Below are 21146 nucleotides of genomic sequence, written 5' to 3'. Positions count from 1 at the left end.
CCCGGCGGCCGGCCCCGCGGCCTCCCCCTCGCACAGGCCCCGGCGGCCGGGGCCGGGCCCGTTGCCCCCGGGGCTGCGAGCCGCGGCGGGGGTGGGGGGACCGCCCCCAGCACGGTAACGACTGAGAAAGCGGAACGAGGCGCTGAGCCCGAGAGATGACGAAGCTTTATTAGTTACGGTCTGCGCCAGTCACAACGATCCGCTCGCGCTGCTCGCTGCCCTACGAGCTCCTCTGCAGCAGAAGCCGAGCTGCCGCGCCGCCCCGGCCCGGGGGCCCTCCGCAGCACCGGAGGCCAGGCACGGCCGGTCCGGCACGAATCCCGCGCAGAGCTCCATTCCTACACTGACGAGCGCATTTTCACTGTGAAGCGGCATGTCTGAACTCCTCGGCTTGATCCACAAGGGTTTCACTAAAAACCTTTTGCCTTAAATGACTAATTTGCCAGAAGGAGAAAAACAGCTAAGAGTACAGAAGAGACTGACTTGTTACGTTAACTACATTCCCGCCCACAACATTAGGAAAACTGTACAAGGTTTCTCAACTGTTCTCTTCAATGTCAGCATCTTTTTTGGACCCTGTCAAAACCAAACCAGTTCTTCAGGGAGCCACTAAATTGCCATGTTACCAGCTGACACAAAAATGGGGCAAGAAAGGAGCCCAGAGAAACGCTGTGCACTAGTTACAATACAATATGTTACGAATGTCAGGAATGGGAGAGGACATCTGAGCCCTGGAGTGCGAGCAGGAGGAACCCCCGCTCCTCCAGGGACCAGGTGCTGAAGCACACGAGCCGTCAGACCAGCAGGATTTGCTTCTCTTGGTAGAAAACACACAGTAATGCAAGGCATTGTGACCAGCTTCTATTAATGAGGTACTATGAAGACAGTGAAAAGCTTTCCAAGTTACTCTGTTCAAAGGTCACCTCTATTTTACATTCACCATTGTTATATTAATCTCTTAAATCCTGTGTGGAGTAGCTTGCTTAGTTGATTAAAGAGATGGGGATACCACAATTCCAGGTTTAACCCAACTGCCTAAGCAGTAGCTTTCTACCTCCTCCAGTTAACACCAGAATGGACACACTGAGCTGTGGAAAAGAAAGCATGCAGCAATATCTGCTCCCGGGACTTGCTATGCTCACCCTCCTTCACCACCCAGTTCCGCAGGGCCAGAGTGGCTACAGTGGTATATTTCAGTCCATAAATCACTTAATACTTAAAAAAAACCCCAAAACTAGCATGAGCTTCAGCACAAAATTGGGCTTGTGCAGCTGATTTAAAGATTGCATCAATTCTAATTAAAAGTGACCCATTTAGAACAGTGCAAACCTCTAACCCAGATGCACTTGAAGTTAATCTTTCATTTAAGTAAAGGCCACGGGTTTTCACTGATCTAAATAGATACAATTAAAATCTATCAAGGTAAACACCAGTGCAAAATTCTGAATCTAGACCAGGCTTGAACAGGGCTTATTGGTTAAAATCTATTCACTCTATTACAGAAGTTTACCCACAAAACACAAATGTCTAAGTACAAGGCACAGAATTATTGTTGCTTGCAAGTCAAGGTCCGGCTAAAGACCTGACTGCTAAACTGAAGGCAGGGAGCAAATGACTAACATCACTGAGGTTCTTGTATTACATTGCAGCTTGCAGAGCTCCGGCTTAGAGACCATGCTTGGAACAACACTTCCTCCACAAGTGCAAAAGGTGCAAAGACTTTCCAGTCAATGGCACTTGGTGAAAAACAGAAGAATGGTGCGCAGAAGTGTTCAGGTTTCTGCAGAAATCATGCTATACAGTTCATTTGGTATCTGTTTGAACCATTCTTGGGAAACTACATGATTTCATTAGCTAGTCATATGGCACTTTGGGTCAACCCTAATTTGTAATTTATTCTCTTGGAGTGCAATTTGCTAAATTACTACCTAGAGTAGCCATCAGACACACTGGGACTATAGGTCAAGGCAGGATCAGCACACCAACCAGAGAAAGGCACATCTTCCTTACTGAGAGCTTTCAGGACACAGGCAGGGCCATATTCATAGCCATCTTGTGCTTCTACAGCAGAAAAGGCAAGGCTAATATTATTTTTTATATATTAGTTTCTTAGTCCCCAATTGCTGCATCTTGCCAGGCAGAGAGATGAGGGCTCATTCCACTCAGGACAAATCCAATAAACCTTGACATGGGTAAGTTGTTAGTAAAAATGAGACCCAAACAACTCATTTAGGCTGCAAGGAGCACAGCTCCTGATTTCAAGAGGCAAAAACTCACTCCTAGCACCACTGGGTTAATACAAAGTCTCTTCTGAAGCACACCACTTCCTAGATCAGCTATCCACAGTGACTCTAGCCCTCAAGAGAGGTTTCACAGTGCCACTTTTCTTCTGATCTCAAGTGGATAAAACAGCGTGCTCCCAGTTTTTGGCTCTTGGCTTCATTCACAATGGGCTACAAAAAAAATTAACTGAAGCTCTGGTTAAATGCTTAACAGATTATAAAATTCAACTAGTTAGCACAGGGAATTTTTTAGGCATGCTAGAGCCAAGGTGACCACCCAAACATCAAAGACCAATATAGCTGGAACCACTATTAAATCCACTTCCTGGTTCCAGTTCACAGAGGAAATGTCATTGGTCTCATTTAGTGTCTTGCCAAGAAGAAGGAAGGGCATTTGCCATGAAAACTGATGCAGTGATGCAGGGGACTCTAGTTACAGTTAAGACAAAATAAATTAGTTCCTCGAGAGCAAACAGGCTCCTGCCAAGCCTCCAGAATTCACCAAAGGAAAGGGAATGAGCCAGTGTTTGCTTTGAGAAGGAGTGTCATACCAATTACCCCAAGCAGTCTGAAAACTCAGAATTTAAAGTTTCTTTTGAAGGAGAAGAGAAACCTTAAATGAGAAGGCTATGGCAGATTTGCATTTAAGTTTCCCCTCTCACCTCTCTATTCCAACGCAAAAGAAAATCATTGCTTTGAGTTACGCTGTCATTAAGAATGCCACAGATTGAAAGATGCTAATAAAGTTAATAAAACCATGTCAGGTATTCCTCATGTCTGGACCACTGAATTAAATATGCCTGGTTTTCATTAAGTTCATATACATGATCACATCCTTCACTATAAAGTGAGTCTCAGCAATACGGAAGGCATTTCTAAATTTTGACAAATGTTTTTCAAACTTATTGTCAAATTAAAGCAATAATTAGAAAGCCACACTTCCATCTGGACAATCAAGCTGATCAGTGAAAAAAAAGGCCAGAAAAAGCAGCAACTACACTTAAAGAAGAATTGTCAACATCTGGCTTTCAGCCAGGTCAGTAACTGAAGTTCATCTAGTACAAGAAGAAACGTTTGGCTTTGAAGAAGTCCCCTTATCTTTCTCCTCCATGGAAAAGAACAGAAGCCAACCAAAGACTGGAGAAGTTGAAGACTCTGGAACTCTAGAAGATGAATAAGTGTTTGACCACGCTCTCACTAGGTTGGAACAAACTCATTGTCTCAGTTTCCCTGAAGCAGTAAGAAAACTGCAAGAATATTCTTTGCATAAACTGTTTCTTTAGAGCTGTTAGTGCAAGATGCATATCTTCAATTAAAAAGGAAGGAACCCTCCATGATGCCAGCCAGTCTTTATTCCATCTTAAACGGCTACCACTGTAAGTAACTACAACAGGAGACACTTTTTTGTGTTTTTCTTTGTAACTGGGTACAAAACGGCACGCACAGCTTCAGCAAATACTTCTCGAACACCATCTTGGTTCAGAGCTGAGCATTCCAAGTACTTGACTGCTCCAATCTGTTTGGCTAGTGACGTTCCCTGCTGCGGGGTAGTGGGAGTCAAGCTTTGCTCCTTCAGCTTTTTCACCGTTTCCAAATCACTTCGCAAGTCTCTCTTGGTGCCAACTAAAAGGATTGGAACATTAGGACAGTGGTGAGAGACTTCAGGATGCCATTTGTGCCTCACATTTGCATAAGAAGAGGGACTTCCAATGGAGAAACAAATGACAAATACATTGGTTTGGGGGTATGAGAGGGTACGCAGACGATCATACTCCTCCTGGCCTGCAGTGTCCCAGAGATTCAGGCTAACTGTCCGGCCATCAACAGTCATCTGGGCACTATAGTTGTCAAACACAGTGGGGATATACTCTTCAGGGAAGGCATTGGTGGTGTAGCTGATGAGAAGACAGGTTTTTCCCACTGCACCATCTCCAACAACTACGCACTTTATTGTCTGCATTCTTTACCCAAAACGGAGAATCCTACACAAAGCAAGAGAAAAAGTTAGATCAAGATCATTCACACACCAAAATTTTAAAAGACAATGCTTAACAGGCTTCTCCAATGCCTGTGCTTTCAAACGCTTAATAAAAGGTTGGGAGTACACAGGCCCCGACCGAGGAACCCACACCTGAGATGCAACAGAGTGAAGAAAAGGTAATAGAACATAGAAGTCAAGCAGTCCGGTAGCAACCAGCCACCTCACGACTGTTTTTATGCAAGTGGCAACATGTGTCCAATGGGGGTCCATGCCCCAGATCTTAGTGACAGGCCTTGCCTGCTCTGCCCTTGAATCCCCGACCCTTCTACAAACTCCACGGGCCACACGTGGCTGCATGGGCCATAAGTCTGACATCCCTGGTCTAAGGCACAGTAACACAGAAACACCTAGGAATCAATGTGTAAAAAAATTCCTTGAAGAAGAGGCAAATGTATGACTGAACTCTAGGGATCCCATGTATAAAACAAGTAATTAATTCACTCTATTCAGTACCACTCAGACCCCAGAGAACTGGAGAAAATTCAAGGAACACCAATAAAAGGTTCAGAATACAGTATCTACAAAGCTAGCTGAACACATTGTTCTTTGACATACAACTAGAGAGACATGGGATCAGTCTATGAATGCACAAAGAACTATTCTAAAGAAGCCAAGGACAGATTATTCTCACTAGTCACTGACAGGACAAGCAGGAATGAATGAGCTTGAATGGCAACAGAGAGAGCCTATGTTAAGCAATGGGAAAACAGAAATAGCATCCGAGTTCAGCAATGAAATAAACTTCCGTGGCAAGTTATAGATTCATTGCTCAAGCTACCTGATGCCAAGACCCTCCCAACCACCCATCCCTCATAGCATCAAAGATAAGAGCCTCATGACCAAGTAGCAATCCTCAACCCAAATCATTATTTTTCCTTCTAATGTGATTCCTACCCTTTTCAATAATGGCTTTACAGAGCATAAGGCTCCTGCTTTCTCCTCACAGGTGCTGAAGTTGCCCACATATTTTCATGCTGACAATTCTGTTGCTAGTCAGAACAAGAAGGAACCTGTTGCCTGCATCTGCTTCTCCACCCTAATGCCTTTGCTTGTCAGCTTTAACTCAGTTCCCAAGCTGAAGGCACATTGGAGCTTCCAATCCAGAGAGAAACAGTGAAAACAGCAACTACATTATACATTCCAGAAAAATCAGCAGCTCAGAAGCCACAACAGCAATGAGAAGACATTAAAATGAACACTCATCAATTACCTTCTACAAAAGTCATGACATTCTTTTCTGCCAACCCCGTCCTTTTTCCAGCTCCAACCTCTTACTGGTCATGCCTCTGTCCTTCTTGATATCTTGCCTACATAATCCGGTCTTTTGGTTCCCCTCCCTAACCCTCACCCCCCAAGCCCAAGCACACACACATACTTTGTGTTAGCTTGAAATAAGCTAACAAACAAAACAAAACAAAACAAGCTTTATCAGGTACGTTCCCGGTCATATTGGTGCATGCGCTCAGAATCCTTCAAACTGCACACACATTTGCTACTGATATATAGCAATAGTAACGTAGCAGAAAATCTTATTCAGTAACATGCAGGAGGATCAGAGAGGAAATAACCGTTTCTTTCTGAAGCTGAAAAGGGTAATTTATTTAATAATATAAATCACTCAAGTTAATTTCTAGCCACAGACCTATGCTAAGGGCCCCAACTACTACTAGCAGAAACTGCAACATATGCACCTAACTGCTCAAACACAGCAGCCAGAATCCAGTACAGGGCTAGAGTAAATATGAAATGGCATGTTCACTGCAGCAGATTAAAAAAGCCACTAAGTCAAATAGAAACCATCCAGAAGCAGAACTGTGTTTGGAGTGTTGTTATTTTTGAGAGCTAGCACAGCTATCAAAAACACGAGAATTGCCATTTACTGAGTCAAACCATAGATTCATCTTGCCCAGTACCCGGTGTCCACAGTGGCAGAGAGTAGATGCAGAAAGGGAGAGCAAATTGGATGAGACCAGGGTTTTTTCCCCACCACTGTTGCACTCTCACTTGCAGCCTCCAACATTTAAGGTCTACAAAGTTCTAATTCCAAGGCTGTGTCCCTCACTCCAATGGCCCATAGCTACATCCATCCAATCCCTTTCTGAATCTAGCTAAATTGTCAGCTTCAACCACATCTGGTGGCAACAAGTTCCACACTTTAATTACACACTGTGAGAACACTTCCATGTGGCAATGCCAATTCTTATGTTCCTGACAGATGTGCTAGCCCTCAAAAATAACAACACTCCAAACACACTTCCATGTTTTAAACTTACTGCCTGCTAGCTTCATGCTATGATCCCTAGTTCTTGTATTGCAGGGGACAGCAAATAATAAATCCCTATTTACTTTCTCTTCACCATTTAGTATTTTGTAAACCCTTATCATGTCCCCCCTCAAGTGTCTCTCTTCCAAACTGAACAGGCCTGGCCTCTTATTCTCTCTTCATGTGCAAACCCCTCCATACCCCTAATCTTTCTTGTTGCCCTTCTCTGAACTTTCTCTAGTTCTTTGATATCCTTTCCGAGGTGCGAGGACCAAAACTGGGCACAGTATTCAAGGTGTGGATGCATGGATTTATAAAGCAGCATACTGATACTGTCCCTTTCGTTTACAATTCCCTTTTTAATAACCCCTAACATTTTTGTTTGCTGTTTTGAAAGCTGTTGAGCACCGAGCTGATGTTTTTAGTGAACTGTGCAAATTGACTCCCAGATCTCTTTCACGTGTGGCAACAGCTGACATACAGCCCACCTACATTATTAAGACTGCACCAAAATTCATATTATAACACAAGTGAAACAGAAACAGCCTAATTTGGCATTAGAAAATCAATAATAAATGTTTATTATTGTACTTTGTGAACTGCTTAAAAGGTGTGCCAGTTTGCAGTGATAAACTAAAAAGTGAATTATGACTGGTTAAAGCAGGGGTGGCCAACCAGCAGCACATGGGTGGCACATGAGATCAGGGAGGGCACAGGCAACGCAGTGGCAGATACAGCAGGAAGCAGAGCAGCAAACTGGGCAGGAAGCACAGGCACAGAAACAGAAAGCAGAGCAGCAGATCAGATGGGGGAAGATCAGAGTGGCCCTTAGGGAAGGTGCCAGGTTAATTTATGCACCCCCCCCCCTCAACTGTCAAAAAAAATCCCCTACGACTATTTGCTAATCTACAGTATCTTCTATTTAATTTTAAAAGACTACAGCATACTCAAGTATGAAATTGCATGTCAGATTCTTTGCTGTGAAGAGCCCAGATGAAACTTGGAAGCTGAAGCACATTTTGTATTAATATAGTTAATTAAGGTTCTAAATGTTATGGTTTTCAGCCTTGACTGATGCTATGTTAGCAAGCTGAGCACAGTTAGAAATTACACCTTGCTCCGTCATCAACAGTGTTATGTCAACATGAAATTTTCCTGCTTATGTAAGATATGTGAAGGGGTCTACCGAACTCGAGGAGGCGGCCAGCCAGTTTCACAGCTAGAACGTGGGGCTAGCCACCATTTTTGCGGATTGAGCACTAGGAGCCCCGGCAGTCCCACCCCTCCCCAGAGACTGCCACATGTCCTGAAACCTCATCTTAATTACCCCAGTTAAGCCCAAGGAAGCCATTAATCCATATATTATTCAGCATGCATTAATGGCTTCTCCGGGCTTCATCAGGGTACTGAAACTGTGGTTTCAGGCCATCCCCAAGTGAAAGCTTTGCACTTTTGTTGGGCTTGCTGGAAAAATAAAAAACGTACCACCAAGCAGAGAAGCCCTGAAGTCTTTGAGCACAGGGCGGAGGGGGTGGGGGGGAATGAGCTGCTACTGCCCTGTGCCCCACTGCCACCAGCCCAGCTGTCAGGATTTCATGACACTGCCACCCCTTGCGGCCGGCTCCATCCATGTCCTGCCCCCAACCCCGAGCCTCCTGCTTTGAGCACCCCCGTGTCCTATCAGCCCCGCTCCAAGACCACAGGGCTTCTCTGCTTGCCTGTAAGTTGGGGTTTTCAGTGAGCCCGTGCTTTTTCGCAGAGCATGCCCAAATTCACAATTTCTGCAGAAATCGCACAATCACGATTTCGGTCGGTCCCCAGGTATTAGGGTAGTAGGGAGTTCAGCACAACAGCAAAGCTTTAGAATGACGATGTACCAGACGTATTGTTTAATACCACAACACAGGACACCTGAAGATGCAACTGCAACCAACTCTATCAGTCCGGGTCTTTGCTCTCTTGAGAAGGGAGAGGCTTCAGATAGTTTACGAGACTTATTCCTGCCTTTGACCCTGGCCTTTGTTCCAATACCAAAGGCCTCTCTCCCACAAATCTAAACAGTGACTAACTCAACAGTGACAAAGCAGAATACAGGCTGGAGTGCTCCAGTCTCAGCGGTCCAGGAAATATTCAAGAGGCAAGGATTTTGGGAGTCATTTTTTTTTAATGGATGAACTGTCTACCTGGAAGAGATATTAGACTAGTTTTCAAACAGAATGCCCTTCCCTCAGGTCTCGTGAGTCCCAAGACAAGGCACTTTATGCACAAAAGCCTGCCTAACATCTTTCCTAACTATGGAGCTGGCCCAATCAAAGCTATTGCCAAAAAAAAAAAAAAAAATCCTTGCCAGAGGGCAAAGAAACCAACTAGGCGGGAAACTCTTCTCAATGTTTTGCTCACGGAGAGGAATTTGGTTGAGAACGTGAAGGTGGAAGGTAACTTGGGTGACTGTGACCATGACATGATGGGATTCAAGAATCTAGTGCAGAGGGCCAGCCTGCAGAGCCACTGGATCCAGCCTGCTTTGGCAACATGGGATTTCAGCTGTAGGGGCTCTCCTGCCATGATGGGGGGAAAGCGTCAGCTTCAGCTGGGCCCTAGCACCTAACTACCTTTGACCCAAACTGAGTCACTCTGGCCAGCAGCCTAGAAAGGTTGCCAACTGCTGCCCAAATCCCTGTTGCTGAATGCTGCAGATGCCCCTCATCTGTGGGCCAGATCTGACCCACAGGTCACAGGTTACTGACCCCTGCCCTAACGGACGGCGGGAGGGAAAGAAAGCAGGCTGGCAGCAGAATAAAGACACTGGACTTCAGAAAAGCAGACTTCAACAAAACTCAGGGAACTGATGGGCAGGCTTTCCCAGGGAGGCATGTCTACAGGGAAGGGAGTTCAGCAGAGCTGGCTGTACTAGTTTAAGGGCACAGAAGCAAGCTAGTTTCATGGAAAAAAAAAAGAGAATGGGAAATGGAGCAGGAATTGGCCTAGCTGAACAGTGAACTCTTGAATTACCTGAAAATAAAAAAAACAACTCTCACAAGAAATGGGAATTTGGCCATTTTATTAGGTGGAATAGCAATGCTGTAGCCACAATGGTCCATAAATTATGCAAGAGGTAAGGATTTCTTAGGGCGATTTATTTTATTGGACCAACCAGTTAAACAAGCTTTTTCAATGCAAGACGTTCTTCACCAGATCTCTGATCACAGGCAGCCAGGCACAGCAAAGTGATCAGAGACCTGACCAAGAATGTCTTGCATTCAAAAGCTTGTCTAACTGTATCCCAACTACAGAGCTGGTCCAATAAGAGAGATCACCCTAAAAAATCCTTGCCTTGCCTGTATTACCAGGGAAGAGTATAAGAGTACTGCTTGGGCATGGAGGAAGATTATCAGGAATGCCAAGATGCAATCTGAGATGGAACTAGTGAGGGACATAAGGCAATTCAAGAAAACAAAACAAAATGGTGCTACAAGTACGTTGGAAGCAAGAGGAATACCAAGTAAAGCTTAGTTGCCTTACTGAATACAGGAAGCCATCCGGTAACAGAACGTCAAGAAGGCTAATACCAGCAGAAGTACTAATGCCACTTACGGTCTTCATAAATAAGGTCAGTTTTCAGATGACAAGTGCAGCTAGCAACAAGGACGGGAGGAGATAAGCAGCCTAGCGTATCGGAAGAACAGGCTAGCGATTGGAGAGGTTAGATGTAGTTAGGTCAGCAGGGGTGGACAGGATGCACCTGAGGAAGGATACTGACCTTCACATTCTGATATCAAGAAATCAACACCTCCGACTGGCACGCAGGCTGCTGGACTGTATCACTGACACTGCTGAGGCACGCACTAAGGTTGTGAGATAGATGCAAATCTAAAGTTTGTTGTATGCAGTTTCTTGGTTTCTGCTAGAGTTTGACACGATAACTTTATGGAGTGGGGTTGATGGCACTAAATGTAAGTCTGTCAATCAGAAAAATTTCACGTGGGAAAGAAGACAATCTTAAGTAAAGTCTAGAGCCATCTAGACCTAAGTTTCCTCACACATTCCATGGCATTAAAGTGGTCAGAGCACAGGTGGCATCCTTGTTTCTTCTGCAGGGCAGGGTCTTTACTGGATTCTTTGGGGCTACAGGTGAGAGGACAGAAGTGCTATTCATAGGTTATAGAGTCGGAAGGGCCCCAATGGACTGTGTCTGACCCCCGTCCCTGGCAAGAAAGAGGACTGAGGTCAGACGACCCCAGCCAGGTGACTATCAAGCCTCCTCTTGAAGACCTCCAAGTTAGGTGACAGCACCACCTCTCTTGGAAGCCCATTCCAGACTCTGGCCACCCTTATTGTAAAAAATTTCTTCCTAACGTCTAACCTAAATCTACTCTGCACTAGTTTGCACCCATTACTCCTAGTTACTCCCTGGGGCGCTCTGGAAAGCAGCGCATCCCCAATTCCCTGCTGTCCTCCCCTGATAAATTTATAGGCGGCCACAAGGTCACCCCTCAGCCGTCTTTTGTATAGGCTGAAGAGATCCAGATCTCTCAACCTCTCCTCATAGGGTCTTTCATGGAGACCGCTAATCATGTGGGTTCTTGTTTGCCCAAAAGGATCTACATTTTACAACAGGGGTCTCAAGCTCCAATCAGTTGGTGGGCCCTATTGCCTGCCAGCAGCCAGGGGTTAATACTACTACTCACCCCTGTCACCAACTACCGCCAATTTTTATTGCCAGTGGCAAACAAAAGCAATACATTCAATAAATTCTGTGGTGGAAGTACTGAGATTTGGAGACTATGAGCTGGTACATTAGAGTCCTGGCTACATACTTTCTGTGTACAGTGTTACACACACTTCAATAAAATAGACTTATTAGTAGCAGTGCACCAATATATCGGCGCCGTATTAGATCACACTGATAAAAAGAAAATTCACATTACAGGATATCGGGTTTTTTGGAGCCATTATAGCCCATAACGTACCAATAAATATAACTTGCCTTCCAGCTGGGGCCCCCAGACACTGCATGCATGTGTGAAGCCGCACACATGCACTGGACATGAATGCAGCCGGGTAGTGTGGAAAGCAGCGACCTGCAAGTAAGTCTGTAGAGGCAAAGGGGTATAGGGGGAGATGGGCAGATTGAGGCCCCCACAGTGATGGAAGGAGCAGGGCAGGGTGATGAAGGGGACCCTGAGGCATTCAATGACCTTGAATTCAAGTGCCCCCACCACCATTTTTAAGCGCCAGGACGCTGATCCCCTGGATGAGCCACCCATGTCTCCTGCACCAGCCTCAGGGTCCAATTCGCTACCCTGTAGGAGCCTCGATCTGCACCACTCTGCCACCAATGCCCCTTCGCCTCCACTGACTTACCCGCAGGCGGCAGGGCACTGCTCTCCATGCTGCCCAGCTGCATTCCTGTAAATCGGTTATCGGATTGGAATCGGCCGACTTTCCTGGTGAATAATTGGTTATTGGTATCCGCCAAGAAAATCTTTATTGCTGCACCCCTACTTATTAGCTGAATACAAGTTGCTTTAAAATTTGGTACATAATAAAATGATATCTAAAGTATGCCCAATTTACCTGTGATGCTGACTGAATAGCTAGGGAGCAGAAAAAAAATCTTCACTTTGGTACCAGTACTCGTAAATCTATGCTTTAAAACAAGGGCTGGCAATCTTTTAGGAGTGGTGGGCCCAATTAATGTTGCATTTTGAGGGATATCAAGCCTGACATCACTGGCAGAACAAAATGGAAACAAAATGAGAATCAATGAGATTTTAAAGTTTTTTCTATCTTCTGCACTCTAAGCCCTAGAAAAAAAAGGGTGTGTTAGTACGGGTCAGCACCCTTCTCAGAAAGTCACTGCGGTCAGCTTCAAACAGACTTTCAGCTCCTTCAACCCAGGGTGTCCCCTGTAATATGGAAGATTTCAGTCGTCTCATTGAGACGCTATCTGGACGACTGTTCTCATTCTGACCTAATTGCATGTCTTATGGTATCATTAACTTGGAGAACCAACCCTGGCTGCTTAATGGGAAGTATTTGCCTATAACTTTTTCACATCACTGGGCTGTTCTTCTGACAATTGTTGTAGGTCGTATGAAAAGATTCAAATCATTTCTAGTGTTGAACTACAATTGTGATGGGTGGAGGAAAAGAGGGAGTTCATTTGCAGAGGGTTCACACATTTGTGAAACCCCTGGCACAAGACGACTGAGAAAGCTTGGTCAAGGGAATCATCACACCTTACCCCCTTTCTGCTAGGGTTTGCTGACAAAAAAAAGCAGTTTGCAGCTGGCATTGTAAAAGAGCCCTTGGGACATCCTGACCAGGTGATGCTTATTCAAGACATTCTCCCAGGAAGGATGCTTTCTTCTTCATAACTAACCCCCTGAGAGCAAGGGTTTTAGTTCTATGGCATAACTTAAGGGAGTGGAGCTGATTCTAGGGAAAGGGAATTGCTCCTGGGTTCTCTTATGACAGAGTTAAGGCTTGTCTTTATACACTGTTCTTCCTTGCTTTGGTTCTTTCCTTAGTGGCTGGAGTTGCTAGTGCTCTTATGCTCAGCCCTTGCAACACTGCCACTAGCATCCCTCTCTTCTACGGTGAGAATTTTGGCTCTGAACCGAAACAGTACTGTGAAACTGCCATCTGGGAACTTTGGCAGCTTTCCTTCATACCCCTTCATTCAGTGTGAGCAGGTCCTCAGCCCCAAATGCAAGTGAGATGAAAGCTCACTGGGAGCTTCGTGGAAGGAATCCCTGTGTTGAGCACATTGACATTTGTCCCGCTGAACCACCCTCTTTCATCAGCTTCCCTCTAGGTTTGGAAAGCACCACAGACAGGCTAAGCTGTAAGGAGGAAGGAGAAGCAGTAGGCAAGAGATGAAAGCTGGTTTCCCACAAGAGCTAGCTCAAACAGAAAGGTCCAAACTACCCGCCTTTTGTTTGAACAGAGGTAGAGACATTTTGAAGACTGCTACAAAGGAGCTTCAGGGCCTGTCTCACTGGATCAAGTGCTCGGATAGTCCTGGCTACCAGCAATGACTCTGTTCTCAAACACGTCAGATCATGGAGTATTTAAAGATCTTTTGGTTAACTCTCTATCTGACATATGCAAAGCTCTTGGGCTATCTATCCAAGACCTGAGGGACATCAACATCATCTGGGTCCAGGTACTTCAACCAAACCATAAACAGTATGCTGCCAGGCTTGTACTTAAAGGACCACAACCCCTGAAGGTTGCTTTTTTATTTTTTATTTTTAAAGAAAAAAGCTACTGGACTGCTCCCTCCCTATTCCTCACCTCTAAAGCAAGAGAGGCAAAGACAGACCCAAGAGCACAAGAGTCACTAGTCCAAGCCAGAAGTCCTTTCATCCATCAGACACAGTGGGACCCAAGTCCCAAAGCAGCAACTGAATCCCAAATTACTGCAAGGAAAAAAAATAAAGCCCTATCAAGACAGCTAGTACCTCAATGCACAGAGCCTGCGATGCCTGAACACCAACGTTTTGTTATTTAGACTTTGAACATTTCCAACAGAAAGGGCACTAACAAAGCAGCAAGTTGAGCTGACTTCACTGACAAGAAGCTGTACAGCTGAAAGGTAATGGAGCAACACCAAGATGGCCTTTCACTGGCTATGACTGGACAGGAGCCCACAGGCAGGGCTGCAAGAAATGTCTTTTTCCATTGGAGAGAAGGTTAAGATGCACCTCACTGGAACCAAAAGCTGCAAATTATTAATCAGGAATTTCCCTTAACTACCTGCAAGGACACAAGTCCATGAGCAGGGGTGTCTTGTCATGGGTATTCTGAGGAGTTTAGTTAAACGTGGCTATCAGAAAGCAACAGCCCCTGAATAAGCCAAGCAGCAGGCTGGGAGCCAGAACTCCAGGGTTCCACTTCCAGCTCTACCCCAAACTTCCTAGAGGACCTCAAGCAAGTCGCATTCTCTGTTCCTCAATCTGCCGTTTGTAAAATCTGCCTTGCCAAGGTGCTGGACAGTTTAATTCATTATTTCTTTATTTTTAAGGGAGCAAGATTGGTTCCCATTTTCAATAAAGGGAGGAAGGAGGATCCAGGAAACTATAGGCCTGTTAGTCTTACCTCAGTCCTGGGTAAGCTTTTTGAGAGAATTATCCTGGTGCATGTCCGCAAGGGGCCAGCAGGGGAGATTATGCATATGGGCAACCAACATGGGTTCATTCGAGGCAGGTCCTGTCAGACCAACCTGGTGGCCTTCTACGACCAGGTCACAAAATCCTTGGACGCAGGGGTAGCAGTGGACGTAGTCTTCCTGGACTTTAGGAAGGCCTTCGACACTGTCTCTCACCCCATTCTCATTAAAAAAAACTAGGAGACTGTGGCGTCAATACCTACACTGTCAAATGGGTCACTATTTGGCTGGAGGGCCGCACCCAGAGAGTGGTGGTGGACGGGTCTTATTCAACCTGGAGGGATGTGGGCAGTGGGGTCCCCCAGGGCTCGGACCTGCACTGTTCAACATCTTCATCAGCGACTTGGACGAGGGGGTGGAAAGGACCCTGTTCAAATTCACAGATGACACTAAGATGTGGGGAGAAGTGGGCAAGCTAGAAGGGAGGAATAGGCTGCACTTGGACCGAATGAGAACAGGATGGGTTTCAACACTGACAAGTGCAAGGTGCTGCACCTGGGGAGGAAGAACCAGCAGCACACCTACAGGCTGGGGAACTCCCTTCTCATCAGGACAGAGGCAGAAAAGGATCTTGGAGTCATTATTGATGCCAAAATGAACATGGGCCGACACTGTGGGGACGTGGTCAGGAAGGCTAACCGTACCTTGTTGTGCATCCACAGATGCATCTCAAGCAGGGCCAAGGAGGTGATCCTCCCCCTCTACGCGGCACTGGTCAGGCCACAGCTGGAGTACTGCATCCAGTTCTGGGTGCCGCACTTCAGGAGGGATGTGGACAGCATGGAGAGGATTCAGAGGAGGCCACTCACATGATCAGGGGCAGCAGGGCAGGCCCTACGAGGAGAGGCAACGGGACCTGAACCTGTTCAGCCTCCCCAAGAGAAGGCTGAGGGGGGACCTGGTGGCCGTTTACAAATTAGTCAGGGGGGACCAGCAGGCACTGGGGGAGTCCCTGTTCTACCAGGAGTGACAAGAAATAATGGTCCCGAGCGCTACCAGGAGTGACAAGAAATAACGGTCTCAAGCTGGCAGAGAGTAGATTCAGACTAGACATCAAGAGGCGCTACTTCACTGTCAGGGCAGCTAGGATCTGGAACCAACTTCCAAGGGAAGTGGTGCTGGCTCCTACCCTGGGGGTCTTTAAAAGGAGGCTGGATGAACACCTCGCCGGGTTCGTCTGACCCCAGTGCTCTTTCCTGCCCATGGCAGGGGGTCAGACTTGATGATCTGCTCAGGTCCCTTCTGACCCTACCAACTATGAAACTATGAAGATCCTCAGACAAGAGGTTCTAAAACAGCCAAATTGTTATTAACTGCAAGTTTAACAATATAGGAAGTTAAAATTGTCCACATATTTTCATTTTAAATGAGACCATTCATTATACAGCTAGACTTTCTTCAGCTGACGTTTGAACAGGAAGCACTTGGTTACTTGAGAAAGGCTGCCATGCTGGGAAAATCCACTTTGACTCCACATAATCACAGCACCTTGTCCTCCTCTGCCTGCTCAGCACAACCTTGATCCTTCCCTCCCCAGACAGAACCAGACTTGGAAAATGATGCTATAACAGTGCAGGAACGAGTATGGAAGTAGCGGGGACCTTTTTTCAGGGGGAGCCAAGCATAGTGGGACATGATCCGAGAGCACAGACGAAGTTCTCACATCTCTCACTGCGCTGTTCCCAGGCAACTCCCGATGCAGCACTGCAAACCCCCACGCCCTGCAAACACTCAGATGCCCCGGCCTGCTCCAACATTCCTTCCATCATGCCCGTTGCTCTTTCTAACCAAGGATTTCCTATAGCTCTGAGGTCTGCCTTGAACCACGATGCTTCTTGTCAACTTGGGGGGACATAAGGACATGAAAGGTCATGGAAAACTAGAGCAGCAGGGCTGGAAGGGACCAGATCATGGACTAGTCCTGAGGCATGATTGGCCCCATCCAAGCCATTCCATACAGCCATAATCTAAACTACATAAGACAGACAATCCTACACAGCACAGACCTAACAAACTAACCCGTCACAGGTAAAGCAGGGGAACCACGGTAGCCAACACCCTGCTTCTATGACATGTTGTTAATATATGCTCAAGCGGTTACAAATAGAGGCCTGCCACTGCTTCAAAGGAAGGCACCCCCCACCCCGTCTGTCCCAGTCTGACCATGGGGTAAAATTCCTCCTGGATCCCAAATATGGTGTCAGTCTGACCCTGAGCAGAGGGGCAAGCACCCTCTAACCAGGAGCCTCCACCTTTGGTCCCAGCAGAAGCATTGGCACACCCCAGTCAAAGTCCCCAGCCTTGGCTGCCGCCAACACCCAATGCCTCTGAGAAAGGCTTAAAAACACGCAGACTCATGTAGCAGAAAGCAGGGGCAACTAGCAAAGCCCAGAAGCACAGAAAATACCCATAACAAACATAGCACCACTATGCCTAGACCCTCCCCAAACAGGAAAAGGATCCCCGCTTCCAGCACCGGCCCTCTGAGCCCTGGAGGCCACCTCCACTCCCAGTGCTGCCAGAGGACACGTGCCTCGCAGCCTGACTGACGAGCTGAGACCCCAGCCAGGCTCTGGGGTGGGAAGAAAAGCATCCTACCAGGTGCCAATGAGAAGCTGGCACCTCCCTGCCCCAGCGGGGAACTGACCCACAGCAAACAGCAGGCCTCAGGACGCCTAAATGGGCCCTAAATTAGCCAAGTTTTGCCTGTGGTTCTGGGTGCAAGCTTCCCATTGAAATTAGTGGCAACTACCACTTTCAGTTCACCTGACATGCTGCCTCTTGAGCCCTGGTCAAATGTCTGCTGACGATGGAGCTCCTCCTTATTTGCCAAGACCCCCGTATGCCCCGTTCGTTACCGTACAGCTCCGTCACAAAACCCCTTCTCCCACTCCCATCCCATCCCGCCCCTTCTGCCCGTCACCTGGCCATGCCTCCACGTACCCAGCATTGCTACAACCTCTACAGACTTCCAAATTATGCATCAAAATACTGGAAGACCCTAAAACATCTTATGAGCAAGGCACATTGGGGGCTGTCTATTCAGAAACCACTTGGCCAAATAACCTTGCAACCTGCTTTCCTGGGATCAGCCTCCATGCCGCTCCTCAGGAAACTATTACATTTATCCTGTCGTTCATCCTCCCTCCGCTTGCAACTTGAGAAACCGAGCGGCCTAGAAACTTCCCCAAGGAAGCAGATTCGCGCGGGCACGCGCTAGCCGACACGAGCGACAGGCAAGCGAGACAAGCTGGGAAGTATCAGAGTCGCAACGTGGGTCAGTTTTATGCAACGCTGGAACGAGCTCTGCAAGGCGATGCTCTGGGAAGGGCCGCTGGGACCCGCTGGAGCAGCCGCACCGCCCCAGGGACCCGCACACTTCTCGGCTGAAGCACCGCGCGGCCCCGCCCGCCCGCCCGCCCGCCCGGCCCGGCCCCCCCAGGGCGGCTCGCAACGCCTGCGCCCGGCCACGGGGCCACGGGGCCGGGCAGGCACAGGCAGCTCCAGCGGGAGGCGCCCGGGCCCGGCCCGAGGCAGGAGCGCCCGCGCGACCTCAGCCCAGCCCAGCCCAGCCCAGCCCTGCCCTGCCCTGCGGAGCTGGGCCCTGGCCGCGTCCGACACGACTCCGGCACGGCCCCCGCGCTCCCCCAGCCCCGCCGGGCCTGCGCTGCGGCAATCGCGCCGGGACCGGGGCCGGGCGCCCGCACACCCCGCGGGGAGGCGCCAGCGGGCCGGGCCTAGGGGGCGGGCGGCGGCGCCAAGGAAGGGAAACCGCCGCCCGCCGGGCCGGGCCGGGCCGGGAAGGGGGCGGGGTCACGCTCACATTCGCCCGCGGCTCCCCGCGCTGCGCCCGGCTGCTGCCGCCGACTCCGGGGACCGCCCCCAAGCCCCTCACTGCGCAGGCGCTGCCCCGACCCAGCGCCCCCACCCCCCGACTCCACACTGCGCAGGCGCGGCTGGCCCACTCGTCCTGTGTGCGCAGGCGCAGCCCTTCCTGGCGCCCGCCCCCGATTCGGCACTGCGCAGGCGCGCCTGGACCACTCGTCCTGTATGCGCAGGCGCAGCCCCTCCTGGCGCCCCACCCCCGATTCCGCACTGCGCAGGCGTGCCCGGCTCTCTCGTCCTGTGTGCGCAGGCGCGGCACCGCCCCGGCACCCTCCTGGACTCCGCACTGCGCAAGCGTGCCCGGCCAGCTTGTCCTGTGTGCGCAGGCGTAGCCCCACCCCTCGGGCCCCTCACTGCGCAGGTGCGACCCCACCTCGCCCGGCCCCCAGGCCCCTCATTGCGCAGGCGCGGCCCCGCACCGGCGGCCCCCGGGGGCCACATTACGTAGGCGTAGTCCCGGGCCCGAGCCTAGCACGACGCAGGCGGGCCCGGCCCACTCGTCCCGTACGCGCAGGCGCAGCCCTACTTCGCTGGCCCTCGAACACCCCATTGCACGGATGGGGCCCTGGGCCCTGGGCCCGAGCGCCGCACTGCGCAGGCGCGGGCGGCTCGTCCCAGTGACCCTGGCAGTGTGGCCGGGTGTGCGATTAATACCGTATTTGTCCGATAACTTGGGCCCTTGTGCGATGGCTGGGGGGAGTCGTGTTATTACGCGTGGGACGCGAGCGGCCCGGGAGTGCGCGCGCACGTGCACGTGGCTCCCCGCCGAGATCCAGCCGATGCTTTTCTCCCTTCAGAGCCCGGCGGGATCCACGGCCCGGCCCCTCCCGGCCCGGGCCGTGCTCGCGCGCCCAGGCCCCCGGCGGCCCCGCGCAGGCGGGCAGGGCAGGGCAGGGCAGGGCAGGGCAGGCATTGCGGGCTCCGGCAGCGCGGGACGGGCGAGGGTGGGGAGGAGCCGGGGACGAGGCGCGCAGGCCGCGCCGAGCGGGGCCGCCTAGTCGGCCGGCCTGGCCGTAGCGGCTCGCCCGGCCTGGCCACCGCATCGTGCGGGGCGCGGCTCGGGACCCGGGAGAGACGGGACAGGACGTGACTACGAACAGGCGGCGCCCGGGCAGCCCGACTCTGTGCAGGGCGCTCCGGTAAGGCCGGGCCGGCCCCCGCGGCCAGGAGGGGCTGCGGCGCGGGCCAGGGGCCGCCCGCAGTGGGGTCTTTGGCGGCCCAGGGGGCTCCGCTCCCGCCCGCCCCCCCACTTAAGAAAAGCGAGGCACAGACACGAGGCCCTGGACGGCCCGACTGCGTTTAATGACAGGACGAGAGGAATCCGGGGCCTTGCTGCTTCTGCCCCGGGAGACGGAAGCGCCGGGTCCGGAGCGGTAGCACAGGGGCAAGGTGACAGGCTGGGGCCCGGCCCGGGCCGCAGGCTGCGCTGCGCTGCGCGGCGCTTTCCAGCGGGGAGGCAGCACTAGACGATGCCGCTCGGCTCCGGTCTAATCCTGCGTCTCGGCACAAGGGATCAGGAACAGTCGCGCAGGGCAGGACCTGGGGCAGTGTGTCCCCGAGGCAGGCTCCTTGCCTGCTCCTCCCGTCCATCGTGCCTGTGCTGAAAGCCCTTTAGGTCTGGCACCTCCTCCCCGCCCCGCGGGTGCCAGAGGGACGAAAGAAAGCGAAGCCCAAGTCCCGTTCCCCTCCCCCCGCAAGCAGCTTGACATTCAGCGCTGGGCCTGCGTCTCCAGGAAGCTCCGGCCATTCCTCGGGAGGTGGAGCTGGGCTCCCCGCTCATCCTAGGGAGCTGGCCCCATCCCTCCTTTGGAGAAGCAACCCAAGCATCACTTGCTTGCTGCTTCTTCCACCCCCTCATCTTCCTCCTCAGACCAGCTCAAGCTGTCGTCGGAGTCTTCCCAGTGAGCTTCTTGGGGCGCTTCCGCTTCCACTGCATCTCTCTCGGCCTGCTCCCCTCCAACCTGGGGCCTGTTGTGCGGATGCTCCAGTTTGCCCCAGAGCATGGGGCTGGCCTTGCTCAGAGTGATCTCCACCTTGGTGGGCACCATGTTGACAAAGCTCTTCTCCACCTCAATGACCTAGGGAGAGCAAGGGGAGGTTGGTCACTGCCTGGCACATGCTCAGCAGCCAGGCACAGCCATCACCGGTGCAGGGAAGGGTCTCTTCCCTCAAAGGGCCTTGCAAAACCAGCAGAAAAAACATGGGGGTTTTTTTAAGGGCCTAGAGAAGATGCAGGAGGATGGGGCAAAGGTGACAGGAGTGGCTGAGGGGTGCAGGGCGCCGCCCTACCGAGGATGGCACAGCAACACAGCAGCCTGGTGCCATGGAAGAGGGAGCTCAGGCTGCCTGTCAGAAGAACAGGGAAGCAGGGTGGAGCACTGCTTCCTACCCTTGGCTATCTTGGACTCACCACGCAGCCTGGCGCAGGTCTGATCACAGCCTCGGGCCATTACTTCCCTGCCTGTAAAACAGGAATGATGCCCAACTCCCTGCCTGCTG

The 21146-nt window shown here is 50.3% G+C and overlaps 2 protein-coding genes across 4 annotated transcripts in view; both read right to left on the bottom strand.

The window, feature by feature from the left end:
• Nucleotides 1-147: 147 nt before the first annotated feature.
• LOC102569367 (rho-related GTP-binding protein RhoG) lies at nt 148-18663 on the bottom strand. Its single transcript, XM_006258054.4, has 2 exons — nt 18586-18663; nt 148-4264 (listed from the first exon to the last, which is right to left on the bottom strand). The coding sequence occupies exon 2, from the start codon at nt 4240-4242 to the stop codon at nt 3667-3669; it is 576 nt and encodes a 191-aa protein (XP_006258116.1). The 5' UTR covers nt 4243-4264; nt 18586-18663; the 3' UTR covers nt 148-3666.
• A 1262-nt stretch (nt 18664-19925) lies between these two features.
• Nucleotides 19926-21146, bottom strand: part of ITGB1BP2 (integrin subunit beta 1 binding protein 2) — a 25878-nt gene continuing 24657 nt past the window's right edge. For all 3 annotated transcript variants that reach the window (XM_019486438.2, XM_019486437.2, XM_014608315.3), the window contains one exon: nt 19926-20725. In XM_019486438.2, the coding sequence (XP_019341983.1) occupies nt 20474-20725 (252 nt within the window). In that variant the 3' untranslated portion in view covers nt 19926-20473. The remainder of the gene's footprint in view (nt 20726-21146) is intronic.

Source organism: Alligator mississippiensis, chromosome 8, assembly GCF_030867095.1.
Source record: "Alligator mississippiensis isolate rAllMis1 chromosome 8, rAllMis1, whole genome shotgun sequence".
NCBI classification, from domain to species: Eukaryota; Metazoa; Chordata; order Crocodylia; family Alligatoridae; genus Alligator; species Alligator mississippiensis.
Note: the sequence above shows the minus strand (reverse complement) of the source record. Positions and strands in the feature narration are given on the sequence as shown.

What these genes read in the sequence shown, in the direction of transcription:
- LOC102569367 (XM_006258054.4), bottom strand. Translation starts at nt 4,242, where the DNA reads ATGCAGACAATAAAGTGCGTAGTTGTTGGAGATGGTGCAGTGGGAAAA.